A 16,739-nucleotide genomic window follows, 5' to 3' on the forward strand; every position below is an offset into this window, starting at 1 on the left:
CATGTGTGCGCGTTGTGAGCCCCTGATATCGCCCTATAAAAAACATTGTAGTGTTTCTCAACATGTGAATGAGCGAGAGCCGTCCGCCCGCTTCATTCGCTCTCACGCTGACGTGCCCGCCGCGACTGCTGCTGCTGCTGCTGCTGATGGTGGTGGGTGGTGGTGCAAGCACGGGGTATGCAGCGCTGGACTGCTGCTGCACTCACGATTATTCACCGCCAAGTGCGTGTCATTAGTCAGAGATACCGACCCTCCTTCCGGCGTACATCGGCTGCGTGACGACAGAGCGCGAGAGAACGTTGGAGTTTGCAGACGATCGCTGTGGCCTCGCGCGCCTCTCGCCTCGCTTTTGTTAGTTTGTTAGGACAGGAAGTTAAGGCCGGTGGCAACACCTGTCATCAGTTGTGAGCTTGGCAGGGACGGTGTGACACGAGGGAACACTTGTCAACAGTTCTGGGAGTGAGGTGTTAGGACGAGAGTGGCTAACAGCGGGTGTGTCAGTTGTGACAGTGAGATGTTAGGACAGGGATGGGCGGGTGGCTAACGGCGGCAACACTTGTCATCGTTGGTCAGGCTGAGGTGTTGGGACAGGAGTGAAGTGTGTGTCCCCGCTTGTCAGGTGCTGGGAGTTGTTGTGGCTGACAGCGGCAACATTTGTCAAACTGAGGAATTAAGCAACAAACAAGACAAACAGTGACTCGCCTGCTGACTGACGAGAAAGAATGACAGCGCGTGGTGTGGTCTGCTACTCCAGGCTAATGTGCTTTCTTTTCTGTTTTGCTCATGTTGCAGCCAAACAACCCAGCATTGTCAGGTAAGGTCTCTTTTTTTACCCTCTCTGTTTTCTTCTTCTTTTTTTATTTATTTGTTGGTTTTTTTTTGTTTTTTTTTTTTTTTTTTTGTTTTTTTTTTTTGTTTTTTTTTTTGCTCTCTCTCATACGTTCACTTGAATCAACGAATGTTCTTTACATTATGGAATGACATACTATTTTTATATACTGTCACATGTTATACAGATGCTTTATGTATTTTTATGTATTATACTTCTGGTTGTATATGTCTTGCATGTCAAACGGATGTGTTTATGTGTTGTTACATGTCACAGTGTTGTGTGCATTATGTGGTTAGTTCACACACAGTACATCATGGACTGTCTGTGTGACTATGATACAGTTAGTCAGCATTGTCACGTGCTGTGTGACTGTGATACACTTAGTCAGCCAACTGTGACTGTGCCGTTTCATGTTCAAACATCTGGAGGAGTCAGTAATCATTGGATTCAAGAATAGTGAGGACAGATTTCCGTTGTGGGTTTTTTTTAAATATATGAGCATATCTTGAAGTCTTCCAACCTGTCATTTTATGATTTTTATTTATTTATATTTTTTATTCTTATTTTTTTTTTCACTATCAAGTGCGGCGTCCTACGCTCTCAGTCTCACTGCCGAAGCTAAACAAGGAGAGACAGAGTGCCGACATTCACACGTGTGGTTTGTTAATGCCACCAGGAAACAGAATCCAAATTAGTTATCTCTGCAGCACTCTCCTCCCGTTTCCCTCTTCTACCTTTAGGCTAAGGTCACCTGTGAACTGCAGCTTGTTTCCCCCTCCAGTACACCTCATGCATGAAATCTGGGTGTGAGAACATTTCTGTGACCGACAACCTTCCCCTTGCCTCTGGCGATAAGAGACGACATGCTTCGTTATTGTCCTGACCGTTTATTCTCTCTGATGCCAGTGTCTCGTGGCCTGCAAGGGACAGGCACAATCTTCACTCTCCTGGCACTCACACCAAGGAAGATGGAGATGTTCATTGGTATCTTCTGTAAGAAGTTCTTATCACCTGCGCCGATGAAGTTTGTTGTATCGAGATTTATCAAGTGTAGAATTTCTACACACAGAAGTAGGAAAGGGAAAGCCAGAGTAGAAATTTCAGGGTTGGGGGAAGAGGCAAGAGCTCCCTTGTTATCTACTCTTATGAGTCCTAGAAATCTTAGGGAATTTTTGTGGAAACTTTTGGTCATGCCTTTGGAATGTGTCAGCTGATTCAGCGCAATGAAAAAAAAATCCAAACCTGGTTTTCGAGGAATGTGTATCATTTTGTATAAACAGTTTCTTCAGCTCAGTGTAATTCACACGAATTATTCGGAGATTGAAAGAAAAATTTAACAATCAGGGTTAATTTGAGAGACTAGAGTTTGAAAGCAGATGTCAGTTATTGTTGTAAGGGGTCACAAAAGCCGGGGTGTATGAGTTGCAAGATCACTCTCAGGATCTTATTGTATAATAGACGGCCCACCTCCCTCCAGTTACCCCTCATCTGTGAGGTAAAATGTGTTTTTTTCCAGTTTATTAACAAAGTGGTTTTTTTAGAAAAACAAAGAGAATTCGACTTGAAAGGTGGGAGAGAGCTGTCATTATGTTTTTATGTTATTAGTTTACAGGTATTTCGTTTATTTGTCTTATCTCCAGTTTTTTTCGTCTGAGTAGTTGAAACATTTTTTTTCCTTACACAAACCCACTAACATCTTCAGTTGGAGCGATAAATTGCTGTTATCTCCTCTCACAGGGCTCCACCGTCAGACGTCGTTCCGCAACGAAACTTTTTAGTGCGGCGGGCGATAACTCGCGATTTATTTCTTGTAACAATGCTGAAAGGGCCGCAACCCTGGACGCTTCATTAAATCCGACAAATTTCAGCCTGCACTCGAGAAAAAAGTCAGTGGCCTGCACTCTACACAAAAAGCAGAGAACCACTCCTGGATAAACGGAGTACAGCTTCAAAAACGAGCTGATGAGACTTTGAGACGGGTGGGAGTGGGGTCAGGGGTCAGTGTATTATTATAAAAGTTTGTCATTCCTTGGTTTTTTTCCCATGGGTTCTTACAGAGCACGAGAGGAGATCAAGTTGCAAGGTCCAGTTTTTATCAAACAGTCCTCGTCTGCACCGGCGCCGTGAGGGTTGAGAAGAGGAGATTACTCTCGCAACATTTCTCCAAACCGTCTCGCCACCCCGATCTGATCGCCGGTTACGAAAGAAGGGTTGGTTGTGTTTGGCCCCTCCGTGCGATGTTGTCGACGCCAGGTCAAGCCGTGGCTAACATCCTGCGATGATCGTCGTCGTCGTTGTTAATGCTCAGGGAAGGCAGATGCCAGACGATCGGATGCTGAAGACAGATTATTGCTTGAAATTTTCCTTTTCTCTCATTCCACATTCCAGACGACCGAATGGTGAAGTGTGATTACTGCTCATGCTGGCCAATGTCTGGCAGCATTTAGCTGGCAACTAAGTTTGTTGTGTCATGTTTCAACGGCTTTCTTTTTCTGTCTCTCTCCCCCTCAGAGCGCCCAAGACGAGGGAATAACAAGAGTTTGTCGAGCAAATAAACTTGTATTTCCTGTGGTTGTAGTGTGTCTGGCATCGTATCCGAACCGGGGAGATAGCGACACTGCACTTTGGGGTAACTTCCTGACTTTTTACTGTCGCATCTGGAAACGGGAACACCAGCTTCCCTCCCTCCTCCTCTCCCCTGTTTTGTGTTTCTTGTAATCGTAATCTCGGCGCCAGGGATTTCTCGGGATCCTTGCTGCAGGTCCGTGGTGTGCGAACGATGTGGTTAACAGCAGCTTTAATCTGCCCATCACATCTTCAAAGGTAGAAGAAAAGTTGTTCCTTTTACTTTGAAGGACCGCTGCCTGAGACGATTGTGAGAAGAAGGAGTCTGCAAGGGATCCATTGGGTTTTAGTTGTCCCGTCTGTCTTTATTTGTGCGATCAAAAACAACAAAAATGGGGGAAGGGTTTAACGGCTGTGATCTCCTAATCATCTTGTATGGATTCGTGAATGATATTGGACTACCAAAGTCTCGATTGTCATGTTCTCAATAGTAAGTATAGGATCATCGGGTATACAAGTATTTCCGAGAACATGACAATAATTATTATTGTTTCTGATGCAGGAAGGTTCGGGGGACATAGAGTCGGGTAGAGGAAGAACGGAATGAAGCAGTCATCAAGTGTCGTTAACAGGACAACAGAAATGTCTGTTACAGAAGGATTTCACGAACCTGATGGTTTTAGTACCCGGCTGTGTGCTGTTAAATGTCGGGCTGCTGACAACCACACAATGCAGTTCCTTCGCACCTCGGGTACCGTGCACGCGCACGACAGACTTTGTTGTGAAGGAAGTGTGAATACTTGCATTTATGCACATTTAGGCATTCTCACACTCTCCCTCTCCTATTTCATTGTCTCCTTCTCTTCCCGTCTTTCACCTGCAGCTGTCCTTCGACAACTGTTCCTTCTGTCTATCGTGGATGACTGTAATGGTCGTTGTGAGGATGCCTAACAGGCTGCTGGTGTCTGGCTCTCGCTGTCTGCGAGGCGATGTAAACTAACTCGACCTCGAGAGAAAAGAAGTATGAGGCAGCGAGCACTCCGCCTGGGATGACTGTGGAAATTATTCAGGCTGTGGGCGTGAGTGATGAAATGTGCACAGAAGAAACAAGCCTGTCCCCCTACCCACCCTGGAGTTCAAGTGTCAGCGCAGTTAGTGTAAAACGTCTGGTGGAGGGAAAGGCGAGAAGAACAAGAAAAGACAGTAGTGTGGAAAGTAGAGGAGGAATAGGGGTAAAGCCTGGGAGCACTCGTGCGGCCATAACAACAACGCCCACAGCATTCCAAACCCAACCGTTGCTTTCTTGTAAACATATAATTTCACACACACACCCACTCTCTCATCATCATCATGCCCATTGCTGTACATGTTCTCTGTTGTGAGTCTTTCTAATCCTTTTTTTTCATACATAGATATGACCCCTATAGAACCTGATGGGTCTGCAAATTATTCTTTCCATCTTCTGGCCTGAGACTTCCGGTTCTGTTCCCATGCGAGAACATCATGGAAATAACTATGCAATGCGAGAAGTAACATAAACCGCTTATTTCTAGCTTATCCTGCCTCTCTCGTTTTACAAGTAATTTGTAGAATCCTAGCAAGATGTTTACTTCTGTATTTCTCCGCAGACAAATTAAACCGCCATAATGAAGTCGTAACGGAGGAGACAAGTGTCACGTGATGGCGATAAGCGACTCGAGTCCTGGTAATCGAGATTAGGATATCTGATGGAGCAGGGGATGGGTACTGTATCTCCAGAAAAGAGTTCTCTCAGCTGGCAGTGAAGAGACCCCAGACCAGACATCGGCTTAATTGGGGGATCACAGTGAAAGGGAAGACGGTTTTGGGGAACATCTGGGGCTGAACTCGATATCAATCTTACGCCAGCGCGCGCTGGAGTCACTTCCATCAGCAACAGATGCGTTGGTGCGGTGTCTGCCTCATCATCCACCCTCACCTCGCCTCAGATTAGGCAAAAGGTTCTAAAGGACTTGTGATGCCAAATTTTGTTTCTAATTATTTTCTAACGCTTGGAGCAAGATTCTGTTTCCACAATACATTTCCGTTTCCGTTTTTAAGATTAAAGCATACAAACATCACGCACACACACCTTACACACAGACACACATACACACACACACACCTTACACACACCTTACAGATCTTATTCACGGGTAGACTAGGACTACAATTCAAGAGGGTGGAGGAGGCGGCGACTAAACAAAGGTTTGAAAAAACAAACATTCGTACTTTCACTGCCACGTAGGCGGCTGAGGAGAGGAAAGAGGAAGAACTTGTTTGTAGACAGTTACCGGCTTGTCAACACTCGCTTTGGCAGGGGATGCATCACAGGTAGCCAACAGGTAAACAACCGGGAGCTCGGGGTAATTACCGCCGTGTTGTGGGGGTGGTGCTACCTCCAGCGGAATCTCATTCACTCGTCATCGTCGTCATGCGTCAGACACCTGCCTCAGCACCAGTTCCTCCACTCGTCATCATCGTCATGCTTCACTAGCAGTTCCTCGTCATCGTCGTCATGCGTCAGACACCTGCCTCAGCATCAGTTCCTCCCCTCGTCATCGTCGTCAGCCGGTGTCGGCTTTTATGTGGCAGGAAGAGAGTGTGAAGCTGTCGTGAATGCAGAAGTTGTGTGAGGATGTCCCCTTCCTCAATGAGGTCGTTAAACTCCTCAACCCTTCTATTCGGGTGTACTACGGGTATTTCCTCATTAGCGCGAGAACCACCTGCACTGACCGCGTGGCTTGCAACTGTAATGAGTGCAACAGTAACTCCCGCCATCATGTCCGCCTTCTGTTCGGGAAACTGGGGGCACGCGCCTGGATAATAAGGGGCTTTGCTGTTGGAAGTCGGATGTGTTTCCTCCCACCCCTAGCCAGTAGTAAACTGACACACAACACCTGTGTGAGCTTACCTTACTCCACCTGTACGAGAGCAAATCGATGCCACCTGGATAGGTGTGTGGAGGGCTTAACCACATTGTCTGACAGTTTTCCTTTGCCCAGAATCCTCCTGGCGCCTTTATGAAGTGCAGGCTCTCAGACCTGCCCACCCACCCACTTCTAGGACTTTTTTTTTTTACCTTTTTTTTTTTGTTTTATTTTTTTATTATTTGTTGTCATTAAGTTTAACCTAATAATAACAGAGCTCGTATCCTACAAAGAGCGAAATATTTGTGCTTTGTAAACTTTTCAAGGCATACTGATTGAAGTGTTTGTTTTGTTTGTTTTTTAATCCTCTGACATGATCAGGTTTTGAAGAAAGCACAACCTGATCTTTTCCTCCGCAAAGAGAGGCTTTGAACACCGCAAACCTTCTAGTCGGGTGTACTCAGGGGCATTCATCCTCAGTAGCGAGGCTGTACAGCAAAAGGTTTCTGTGCAAAGGCAGGCGAGAACCACCTGCACTGACCTGCGCTCACTCTCGCTGTTTACTGTAGCAGCTCGGCAAGCGGCAGCCAGCCAGCCAGCCAGCCGGACAGCGTCAGGTATGCCTTTGAAACGTGCCGCCGTACACAGACGAACAGGAAGCTGGCTTACCTGCATCCTAGCCATCCGAACATCAACAGGTGTTGAGTGACTACACATGTACTTACACATATTTGCTGTTTCGTTCCAAGAACTTCCTGTGGCCGTTCTGCTTCTCCTCACACCTCTCTCTTCCCCTCCTCCTATTCCTTCTTCCCTCCTTCGCCTTTTTAGCTTTCTTTCACGATGCTTGATCTCCGTCTTTCTCACTCCCTTCTTTGCCTTTCATGACACTTGACCTCTCACCCTCCCTCTCTTTTATCTGTTGGTGCACGGAGCGAGAGAGACCGCGAATTGTTTGTCTGGAGGAGACATTCTCCGTAGCTGTGAGGTGACCTGGGCCAGGAGGTGGGTCACGGTGGCTGTAGCCATGGTGGGAGACAAAGGCATCCCTTCAAGTCTCTCGCTCAGCCCTCGTCATGGGATGTAAACAGACTGGTGGTGTCGGGCGCAGCAGAAGAAAGATTTCTTTGAAATAAGACAGAGTTTGGGCGCTGTTACTTCACGGACTAAAGTTTTAAAAGAGAAACAAACCTCCCTGCTGGCGCCTTTTGTATCCAAATGATGGCGACACTTCGTAAGAGTGGGAAAGAAAAACTGGGTTTTTTTGGTTGGTTGTTTTGAAAAAATATTTTCCTTCTTAAACGTCAAGAAAGGGGAGATCGTATTCTTAATACTCGGAAAGAGAAAATAGTTAAAATTGCCTTATCGGCATCTGCCAGGCTGCAGGGACCATGACATCTGTGGTTAGGGAAGTCAACTCCTCCCTGAAATCTCTTAAAGATGATCAGCACTGTGCTAAAAACCTGGTAATGTTTATGTAATGATTTTTATTGCGGATATGTCGCAGAAACATTTGTAGTTTGCAAATCGAATTGAGTAAAAAAAAAAAATGTAGAATCTTTCTAAAGCAAGACAGCAGGCTGGGAGGCAAGGCGGGGCAATGGCGGGATGTGTTACGGGTGGGCTGCTGTGTGTGATGGGATAAATGAAGATGTCGACAAGCAGCAAGCAGCAGATCATGGTCTGTGTGGCACAAGAGTTGTAGCCGTGTAAGCGGACCTGACACTTGACGTGTTTGCAAGCAACGTGTAGCAGCAGTCGTCGTCTGATGCTCACCAGTTCTGATGAGGACGGCGATAATGTCAGGCTGCTTCGCTTATCCCATCGGCTGTCTCCCAGATGTCCCCCAGCTTTCTCATCCTCTCCATCTGGAGGTCTTGTCATCCAGTGCTTCATGTCAACAACTCAAACTGTTCAGCTGTGTCCTCTGTCGCCTGCTTGGTTATTCGTATTATAAAGGCGACCTAGACTATGCGAGGTCAGTGACCCCAGCGGTTCAGGCCTACAATCGTTAGTCTTTTTCTGAAGACGAAGAAGATGACTTATTTTAGGAAAAAAAGGCAAGGGACTTGGTGACTATTTTATTCACTAGACTACAGAAAAAGATGTGTCGCCGCCCACCCCCATTTCCTTCCCAAGTTTCACCCGCCTCTCATCGCTGGAAAAGTGCTCTGCAGCGTCGGCATCATTAGCCTTTTATGGTCGAATGTTCCAGATCATTAGTGCACACCCTGGCAATTAAACACCCAGAAAAAATTTTTCGCTCGTAAGAAAAAGTGCACACGCCGAGCCCACGGTCAGCCATGAAAGAAACTCGTTTATGTTTCCAGCGAAACCAGACTCGGTGCACTTCCTCACATCTGATCGAAATTTTCTGTTTTCTTTAAGGCAGTTACCACTAACATGTGTGTTTGGCACAGAAGCAGACGCAGAGAGGAGGAGAAAGGGCTTAGTAAGACCGGGGAAATCTTCGGCAAGTTCCTGACCTACCAGACTTGTTTGCCGGATTTCAAATGCTTGGCTGAAATTCCTGTTGCGCATGTCAAAGACTTTGTGCTCACTTCCGCCGTCCCCCGAGCTTAGTTCTGTCAGTGGCTGGAGCATACTGTACCGGGCTTCATCTGTCAGGCACTTTCTTGCTTGATTTAGAGAATTTCGCCTAATGGAAAACAGACAGGCAAGAACTTGTCAACATTCAGATGTCTCTGTTCATCATTTGTATTTCTGTTCTCACTGTAGAACGCCTGTTTATTCTTTATTTCCTGTACCTCCATCTCTCTCTTCTCTCACAGAGAGAAACTGGAGAAGGAGCTATACACATTTTATCACTCAATGTGGCTGCTTAGAAATACAAATATAAGAGTGTAAATGCCTGCTGTGTTTTGTGGGCATCCTTGCCGCCACTGATATAAAAAAATATCAGACTAAGATGTTCAGTATTTATTTTTCATACATAATTATTTTTCATCGTGGTTTGGCGAAATAGTCCAGAATAAAAGCTGTCAGTCCATGTAGTCATTGTACGAGCACACACTGCATTGTTTAAAGGATTCAGACCCCAGCTGTCACTCTTGGGAAAGTTTCCCACGCCGGGGGAAGTTCTGGTGGCTGGGAGTCGCTCTCACCTTGGTTCAGGAAAGAGGTTCACGTGGCTGACGAGTGCCACGTGCGCTCCACCGGCCGAGGGTGCGGACACATGGACCCAGACCTGTGGTGATGGCGGTCAGTCAGGGTGGTAGGGAGCCAAGTTGTGTGTGGCGGGGAAAGGGGATGTCCAGTTTTATTGCTGGAATCTCCATATTACTAGTGCAACCTGCTCTAAATATCTTGTAAGCATAAGGTTTATTAAACGATATTTTTTGGTGTTTTTAATGACATTGTATCAAGCGCGCACGCGCACACACACAAACACGAAGTACTTTTTCAATTCCTCGAATGCCTATCAGGAACTGTATGGTCGAGCTGCTGATGTCCACAACAAGCGGACAGCCAGTAAACAAAGATAAGATAAGGACAAGCCATGAACTTAGCTTCAGCCTCTATGTCCCAATGCCCCGGAGGACCTTCTGGCTTGAGTCAAAGCCTTCAGTCGACTCTGTACAATCAGTTTTACAACACTTAATGTGCAGTCATTTCACTGTACATGCCAGACAAGGATGAAAGGCTGCTCATCAAATGTTTCATGAAAGAATTGTAATTTGGAAAAAAGGGTTTGTCCTATTGTCAGAGAGTGACTGCGATGGCTTCGGGTTGGGGTTAATATTCAGACCTCACAGTCTAACTCACTGACTAACCATGGTTGACCTATAAGTGGAATGATAATTGGTGAGAAGTGGGTCGGGAGTGTCAGTGGATCAGTAATGTGTTATGACTAATGTTTGCGGAATACAAGAACAGAGTTCCGAGGCTTCCCGAGCGCGCGCACACTTCAAGCCACACACATGTACCCCAGTACATCTGCACTTACCTCTTCACAGACTGTTCACTAAAAAATACAAGTGCGTGTTCTTTGTCGGGAGGAGAGGGGAGGGGCTTGGCGAACTCGAACCTTTTAACAGATACATATAAAATAAACCGGCATTGTATGTTTACTGCCAAGGCTGTAGTCTGTGAACTGGATCAAGCCCGGTCGGCTGGCGGGCCTGCTTCGTGCACGTTGGGTTCCCAGCGTGGTGCGCGGTGTGCAAGCAAGCAAGCACGCGCGCACACACACAAACATTCACTGAGGAGCGTGCCAGACGCGGTGGATGTTTCGCCCATTGTTTCCAGCATGCTTGTAGTCCTGCTTCCTCTCTAAACGTCTGACATTTCCACGGAGTTTATTCCCCGCCGGGTTGGTAAGGTAGGGGGGCGACTCTCACCTTCCAGATCCTTCGTCTTCCCGTTTCCTAGTCTGAGCTCTGGTCCTGGGAGTGGTCCGCACCAGTCACGGTGCCTGGGTCATGTCACCTCGTGCGTCCCCTCGTCTGGTGCTGGCTTTCTGCCATCATACCATCCTCTGTCAGTAGTCTTCTCTTGGTCCTGTCATCCACTGCAGTCCTCTGGTCAGTCATCGTGTTCCTCTGTCGGTGCCTTCATCTGTCAGTCACTGCAGTCACAAGCGGTGTTATTACATCCTCCTCCGTGTCTTTGTTGTTGTGTCTGGGTGGACCTGAACTTATGGTTAGTTAGGGTTGCGTGTAGTTGTATGAGTTGACAACGACTTTCCGTGTGTGTTTATCGTTTTCTCTCCATCTCTGCATTGTGCTATATATTTTGTGCTATATATATATCCAAATAAAATATATAGATAAAAGATGCTTGAATAAAGTTAAGGCCAGGGATCTCTTAAATTCCCACAATTTTTTTAACTGCGATAATACTAGAAAACCTCCAAATGCCATTTTGCATTATTGAGAAAAGCATCATTAAAGAATTAACTTGAGGATTCTTGCTTCTTCTTTGCATGAGACACTTTTATTATGGTGGTCAGAGACTTTTGTGAAAGTTCATTTCATCACCCTCCTGTTATGCATAAATTTAACATGTGTATACTTTGTTAGCCTTGCATATGTCATGTTGATGTTGAGATTTTTTTCACACCCAGGAGCAAGCTTGTCGATTTCTGGAAGAGTTTTTACCATTTAAGTTCTATCCTGAAACATTAGGGTCCACCAAAAAGAAGTCTTTATCACACACACAGACGGCAAGTGCAGCAAACTCAAGAAGACAAAGGCTAAAAAGCACTAAAAATATATATATACTAACTACCTGAAACAAAAACAAATCCTGGAGGGGGGTGAACAAATTAATGTTACAGATTTCATTAAAGGGCAGTAAGGCAGAACCAGATCCAAGAAACTTTTTTTTTTCAGTCGAGACTCGCGGGTCTTATGGATGGAGGGGAGAACCTGGCATTTAGACCGTTTGCTTGGTTTAAACGAACAGCAGACGAGTTCCAGTATCTGGCACTTGCCAGGTGCTTTGCACCACATTTTTCTTTCTCTTGCCTTTGAGTGAGTTAAATACACAGTCGCAGGCCCACAGCCCGAGACGCTTCTGCCATCGTCGAAAATAGCTTCACGAGGGGTTGATTGCGCGTGGTGCGCGTGGTGTTTGTAATAAGTGCTGGGTGTCAACAAAACGATCCAGTTATTGTGTTATTTTTTTATTTTGTTTGATCCTTGTTTTTTAACTGGTTACACCCACCACAGAGTTTCCCAGATCTTTTTATTGTCCGCTGTCTGTTTCTCGATCAGGACACACACACACGTAGGCCTACTTAGTAAACTAAAACTGGAGTTCAGTTGCTATTGTCTGAAAGATATTATCTTTCAGAAAGCAGGTAAATATTTTTGTAAGTGTAAAGAAAATGCATGAGATCCTCCGACAAAAAACTGACTGAACTTGGCTTGAAACGTGTCACACATGGAAGTGTTTGGTGTTGTCGCGGGGGAAAGACCAGGCATGGTGGTGCCTACAGCCAGCTCTTTGTTTGATGTTTTTTCTCATTCTCCACCCTTCACCTCAGTGCGGCCTCCCATCTGTCCGGCAGGCAAGCATCTGCAGGTCCTTGTAAAGCTCAGGTGAAACTCTTTTTACTCCACTTGTCTCAGTCCTAGAGACCTTTTCAACTGACACCAGGTGTGCCCCTTGTTTTGCAGGTGGCAGGGACTGTGCAAACCCTACAACGGTTCCGTCTGTCGCGACCAGCTGGGCTTCAGTACGGTCTACCACAACCTCACCCGGCGGGATGACGACGACGACGACGACTACGTCAACGGGCAACACCACCAGCAGCTACAAAGACGACGTCTATGTGAACGAGCACGAGAACATCGTGCTGGCGCTGCTGGCGGAGATGCACGAGGCGGAGGTGTTCATGACGAAGGAGGGCACCCTGGACACCTACTGCCTCGTGCCCGCCCAAGAACTCCTGTGTCACTTCGCCTTCCCCGACTGTCCAGCAGTCTGAACTGGGGCTGATGCCCTTCCCCCTTCCCCTCTGCAGGTAAGACACAACGGACACCTTCAGCCTTTCCTCCATAAGAGTTGATGTCTGTCTTTTATACATTGTCTCCTTTCCTCGACAATCACATTTGTTATTGCATTCATTGCACTTTATTTATTTGTATTTAAGGAAGTTCGTCGTTTCGTTACAGTGATCACTGAATAAAGTCAACACATACACATTCACACACGCCTATACATGCATAAATATATGCACATGAGTTTATATTTAGTAGTAATAATAATGATGATGAAAAGTGTAATCTGTTTTAGATAAATGTCTCTCTAAATCCCGAGTTGAACACATTTTTTGCTACATTCAATTAATGTTAATTTCATTCCATAATTAGTTAGTGCATCTGGAAACTTTCTATGTCGAATGGTTTGAGATCAAAGCTGCACTTGCTTTTTGAGCTAATCTGGGCAGCGCGTGCACCCTGGGATGTGAATGGGCTAATTAAACGCTAACTAGTTCCCAGCAGGTTATTACATCTTTCTGCGTTTCTATGTACCCCGATCCCCTACCCCGCCCCACCCCGCCTCCAATGTATATGCTGACCTCCTTCTGACGGTAATTAGAAGTACTGTGGGGTCAGGGGTCACACATCCTCACACCATGGACTAACAGTCACATAAAACAGGTTGCGGTTGTTTCGGCTGGGTGGCTGTGACCGGTCTGAGAGATGTTTAACCCTTTTTATTTACCAGTGGTTGCTGAGGTTAAAACGAATTGAAGTGAGGACCGCCGTAGTGCAGCCTGTAGGTGGCTTTAGCTGGTAAACGGTATTCCAGACTTTCTTTTTTTTTTTTTTTATAATTTCAAAGTCGGATGGCTTAAACAGGTTCGCATCGAAGCGGTAAACTCTCAGGTTGGGAAAGAGATTGGTGTTCACGGTGCGCGGCCTGTGTTTTATCAGGTGCGCGCTACACACTTGTGCAGGCCTGTGCGGCTGACCTTTCCTGGCATTATAAAAATGATAGCACGGGGGGCCTTATCCGCTGTGGCCGTCTCGGCCTTTTGCCGAAGATTAGACATGGCACTTGAGCCACAGGGCGTCAAGCGGCTCCGAAACGCTTGTTGCAAACGCTCGCTGCTACCGTTCGCTAGTGAACTGAACGCCACTCACCAGAAGTCGTTGGAAAGGCCTGGCAGAAGTGGGCGAAAGGTCATCGGAACATGCGGAGTTCAGGAGCAGGGCTGTTCGCGGGGATTACCGCAGACTCCGCTACATGAGCCTGCAGACATGTAAGCCGGTTGCCCACTTCATGCCGCTCTTTCACTTTTCACGCATCTAGAGTCATCATCCTTTCCAGTCTCCCCGCTCCCTTTTTGAAGTCGTTTCAGAAGCAGTAAAAAGAATACAGAATGGCCGGAAAATCTTTTAAATTCTTGAGCGATTTGACCACAGTTCCTTGTTAACCTGAGACAAAACACAAAAAAAAAAAAACACCAAACAAAGAGAACCTCGCTCAGAGAACTTGATGTACCAGGGAAGATCACAAGTGTGTCCCCACCACACACACACACCCACAGACAACAATATTTTCACCCTATTTTCACAGACAATTGCAGTAGTACAAATATTTGTTAAAACCAATGTTGCCAGAAACCATTGGACTTGCATCCAGACAAATGCTGTCAGGGTGTCCTGGTGTTCTGCAGAGAATGGACGTTTCAAAGACTTTCCACAAATGCTGTGTAGAGAGTGTAGGGGAGGGGCCAATCAAATGCATGTGGCATGAGGTTCAACACCCGTCAGTTTCATAACAGATTCTTTCTATCATCCACTGATAAAGAGCAGAAAAAGAAACAGTCCTCATTGTGCATTGTTCGTGCACATATTTAAATCTGCCTTCAAGATTGTAGCTGACTTTATCACTTCGAGTAATTGCTATTATGGCCACTCTGTTATTAACATGCATTCTATCTCATTACAAAATCCAGTTTAGAACTGGTTATAAAACATGCACCAAAATGTTTAGCTGATAAAGACTTACATTTGTGTGCCAGCAATGCATGTGCACAGCACATGATGAAACAAAAAGTTTATGGCGATATTTACAATGAGCTCCTTTGAAGGGCATAAACCTAATTCACTGCACCTGTTTGCCCTCTGTGGCTTCAGCCTGACTATAGAATGATTGTTATATTACGATAAAAGCAAACCTCACAAGTTTCTGCACTCATCAGCAATGTTAGTGATAAATTACAGCGTACTATTTTCAGATTTTATGACAATTAATGTAGCATGTGGTTTGCTACCACAAAAGTTAGTCATGTATATTTTCTCTTTTTTACCTCCTTGTATTCACTATTTTTTTATGAGATCACATGTATACAAAAATACATCCCTTGACTGGAAACAGCTGACAAGCAATTATACTGGATAGATGCAGCTTGCCACTTAGACCTCTATTGAGTGGTGGTGAGCAGGTCCAGCATGAGCAAGCAAAGATTTACAATTCACATGTTTTCTAAAACAACTGCTCAGACATTGAAATTTCAAATGTAAACAAAATGTAGTAACCTTTTTAAATAATATACATTTCTCCACATAATTTTGAAAACATGTCCAGATTATTAAAGCTTTTTCTACTACCACAAATGAGGCGGCTCATCCAGGCTTATGACTGGAAAATACCTCTAGTAAATTAACACATGGGTGTACCAATACCTGATTGTCAGAAAAGGTAAAAAGTGGGAGGGAAGAGTTTGATTTCACCTTCCACTCGCTGCTCCCTTGATGCTGTGAACCACTTAAGAGTTCTTTGTCCTATATGTAGGCTAGCTAGACCCTTTACCTTACCTTCACCTTTTCACTGCCACAGTGATGAAGGTGACATTTTATGATCTGTCAAGACAGTTTTGTCACAAAAAATATTGCATTGCTCACTTAGCTTGCATTTTTCTATTCCAGAGAGCACTGTCTACAAGTGAAGAGCTTGTTCTGTTTTCGCCAGTGGGCTGAGATTGAAGATAAAAAGCAAAAGAATGTTTTCTTCAAATCAAGAGGGCATTTTCGGTTGCCAGATTGTGATGCTCTTCCCAGCATGTGGGAGCCAGATGTGCAGTGCACAGCTGGGATATCCCACAATCCCCCGCAAGATCATGTGAGAGGTATGGTTGGATGTGGAACAATGTCTTACTCTTGTCACGCTTGTTGGTTCCTGCTGTTCCTGTCCTGTTTTTTTAGACATACCCATCCTAAAAATTCATAGGCTTTTTTTTTTTTTTCAGAGTAATTGTAAGTCTTCAAAAGGATCATAATTCTTTATTAATAAAATCTTAACACTACAATAACCTTACTGCTTCCAAAATAATTGTTTCTTTAATCAGCTGAAAATATTGTTAGAAATGCATGAACTTGAAAGTTACTTTATCTATGCAGATGACTGTTATGTTGAAAATGGGAGATGGTACAACGGTACAGTCAATGTCACAACCTCTGGCCTTCAGTGCCAGCCATGGGACAGCAACTCTCCTCAAGACCATGACCGTTCTCCGCTAGTCTTCCCAGAGTTACTAAACTCCGAAAACTTTTGCCGTAACCCAGGAGCAGAAGAGTCGCGCCCATGGTGCTACACTATGGATTCTCACGTGAGATGGGAGTTTTGTGACATCCCTCAATGCAGTAAGTTAAGCAGATGTTTTCTTTCACTAACTCAAATGCATGCACACATGTATGCACACATATTCCCCTCCCACTCGTTTTATTAACAAGGAGACGAGAAAGACGAACAGCTGCGATTTATTTTAATGGGAGGCAACTCTACTATAACAGTTTAGCCTTGCAGTGGATTTTTTCCCCTAGATATGGCCCCATGTTCAAAGGTCTTTGACTCTTCTCAGATTTAAGACACCTTCCCCGCTGAAATTAGCCAGTGGCTAAAATCAGAATGTTATTGTTTTATATTTATAAACCTTGGACAGGAAAGGAGCAACAGCTGGCAAACATGTTATAAAC

At 45.2% G+C, this 16,739-nt stretch overlaps 1 protein-coding gene across 2 annotated transcripts in view; it reads left to right on the top strand.

The window, feature by feature from the left end:
• The window catches only part of LOC112574156 (muscle, skeletal receptor tyrosine protein kinase-like), a 54,972-nt gene that overhangs the window by 30,325 nt on the left and 7,908 nt on the right, over positions 1-16,739 (top strand). Inside the window, exons 5-7 of one of the 2 annotated variants that reach the window (XM_025255036.1) lie at positions 793-814; positions 12,429-12,775; positions 15,693-15,827. In XM_025255036.1, coding sequence (XP_025110821.1) covers positions 793-814; positions 12,429-12,750 — 344 coding nt within the window. In that variant the 3' untranslated portion in view covers positions 12,751-12,775; positions 15,693-15,827. Of the gene's footprint in view, positions 1-792; positions 815-12,428; positions 12,776-15,692; positions 15,893-16,163; positions 16,407-16,739 lie in introns of those variants that run through there. The other variant, XM_025255035.1, reaches the window with a different exon arrangement.

The sequence above is a fragment of the Pomacea canaliculata genome, linkage group LG10, assembly GCF_003073045.1.
Source record: "Pomacea canaliculata isolate SZHN2017 linkage group LG10, ASM307304v1, whole genome shotgun sequence".
Lineage (NCBI taxonomy): Eukaryota > Metazoa > Mollusca > Gastropoda > Architaenioglossa > Ampullariidae > Pomacea > Pomacea canaliculata.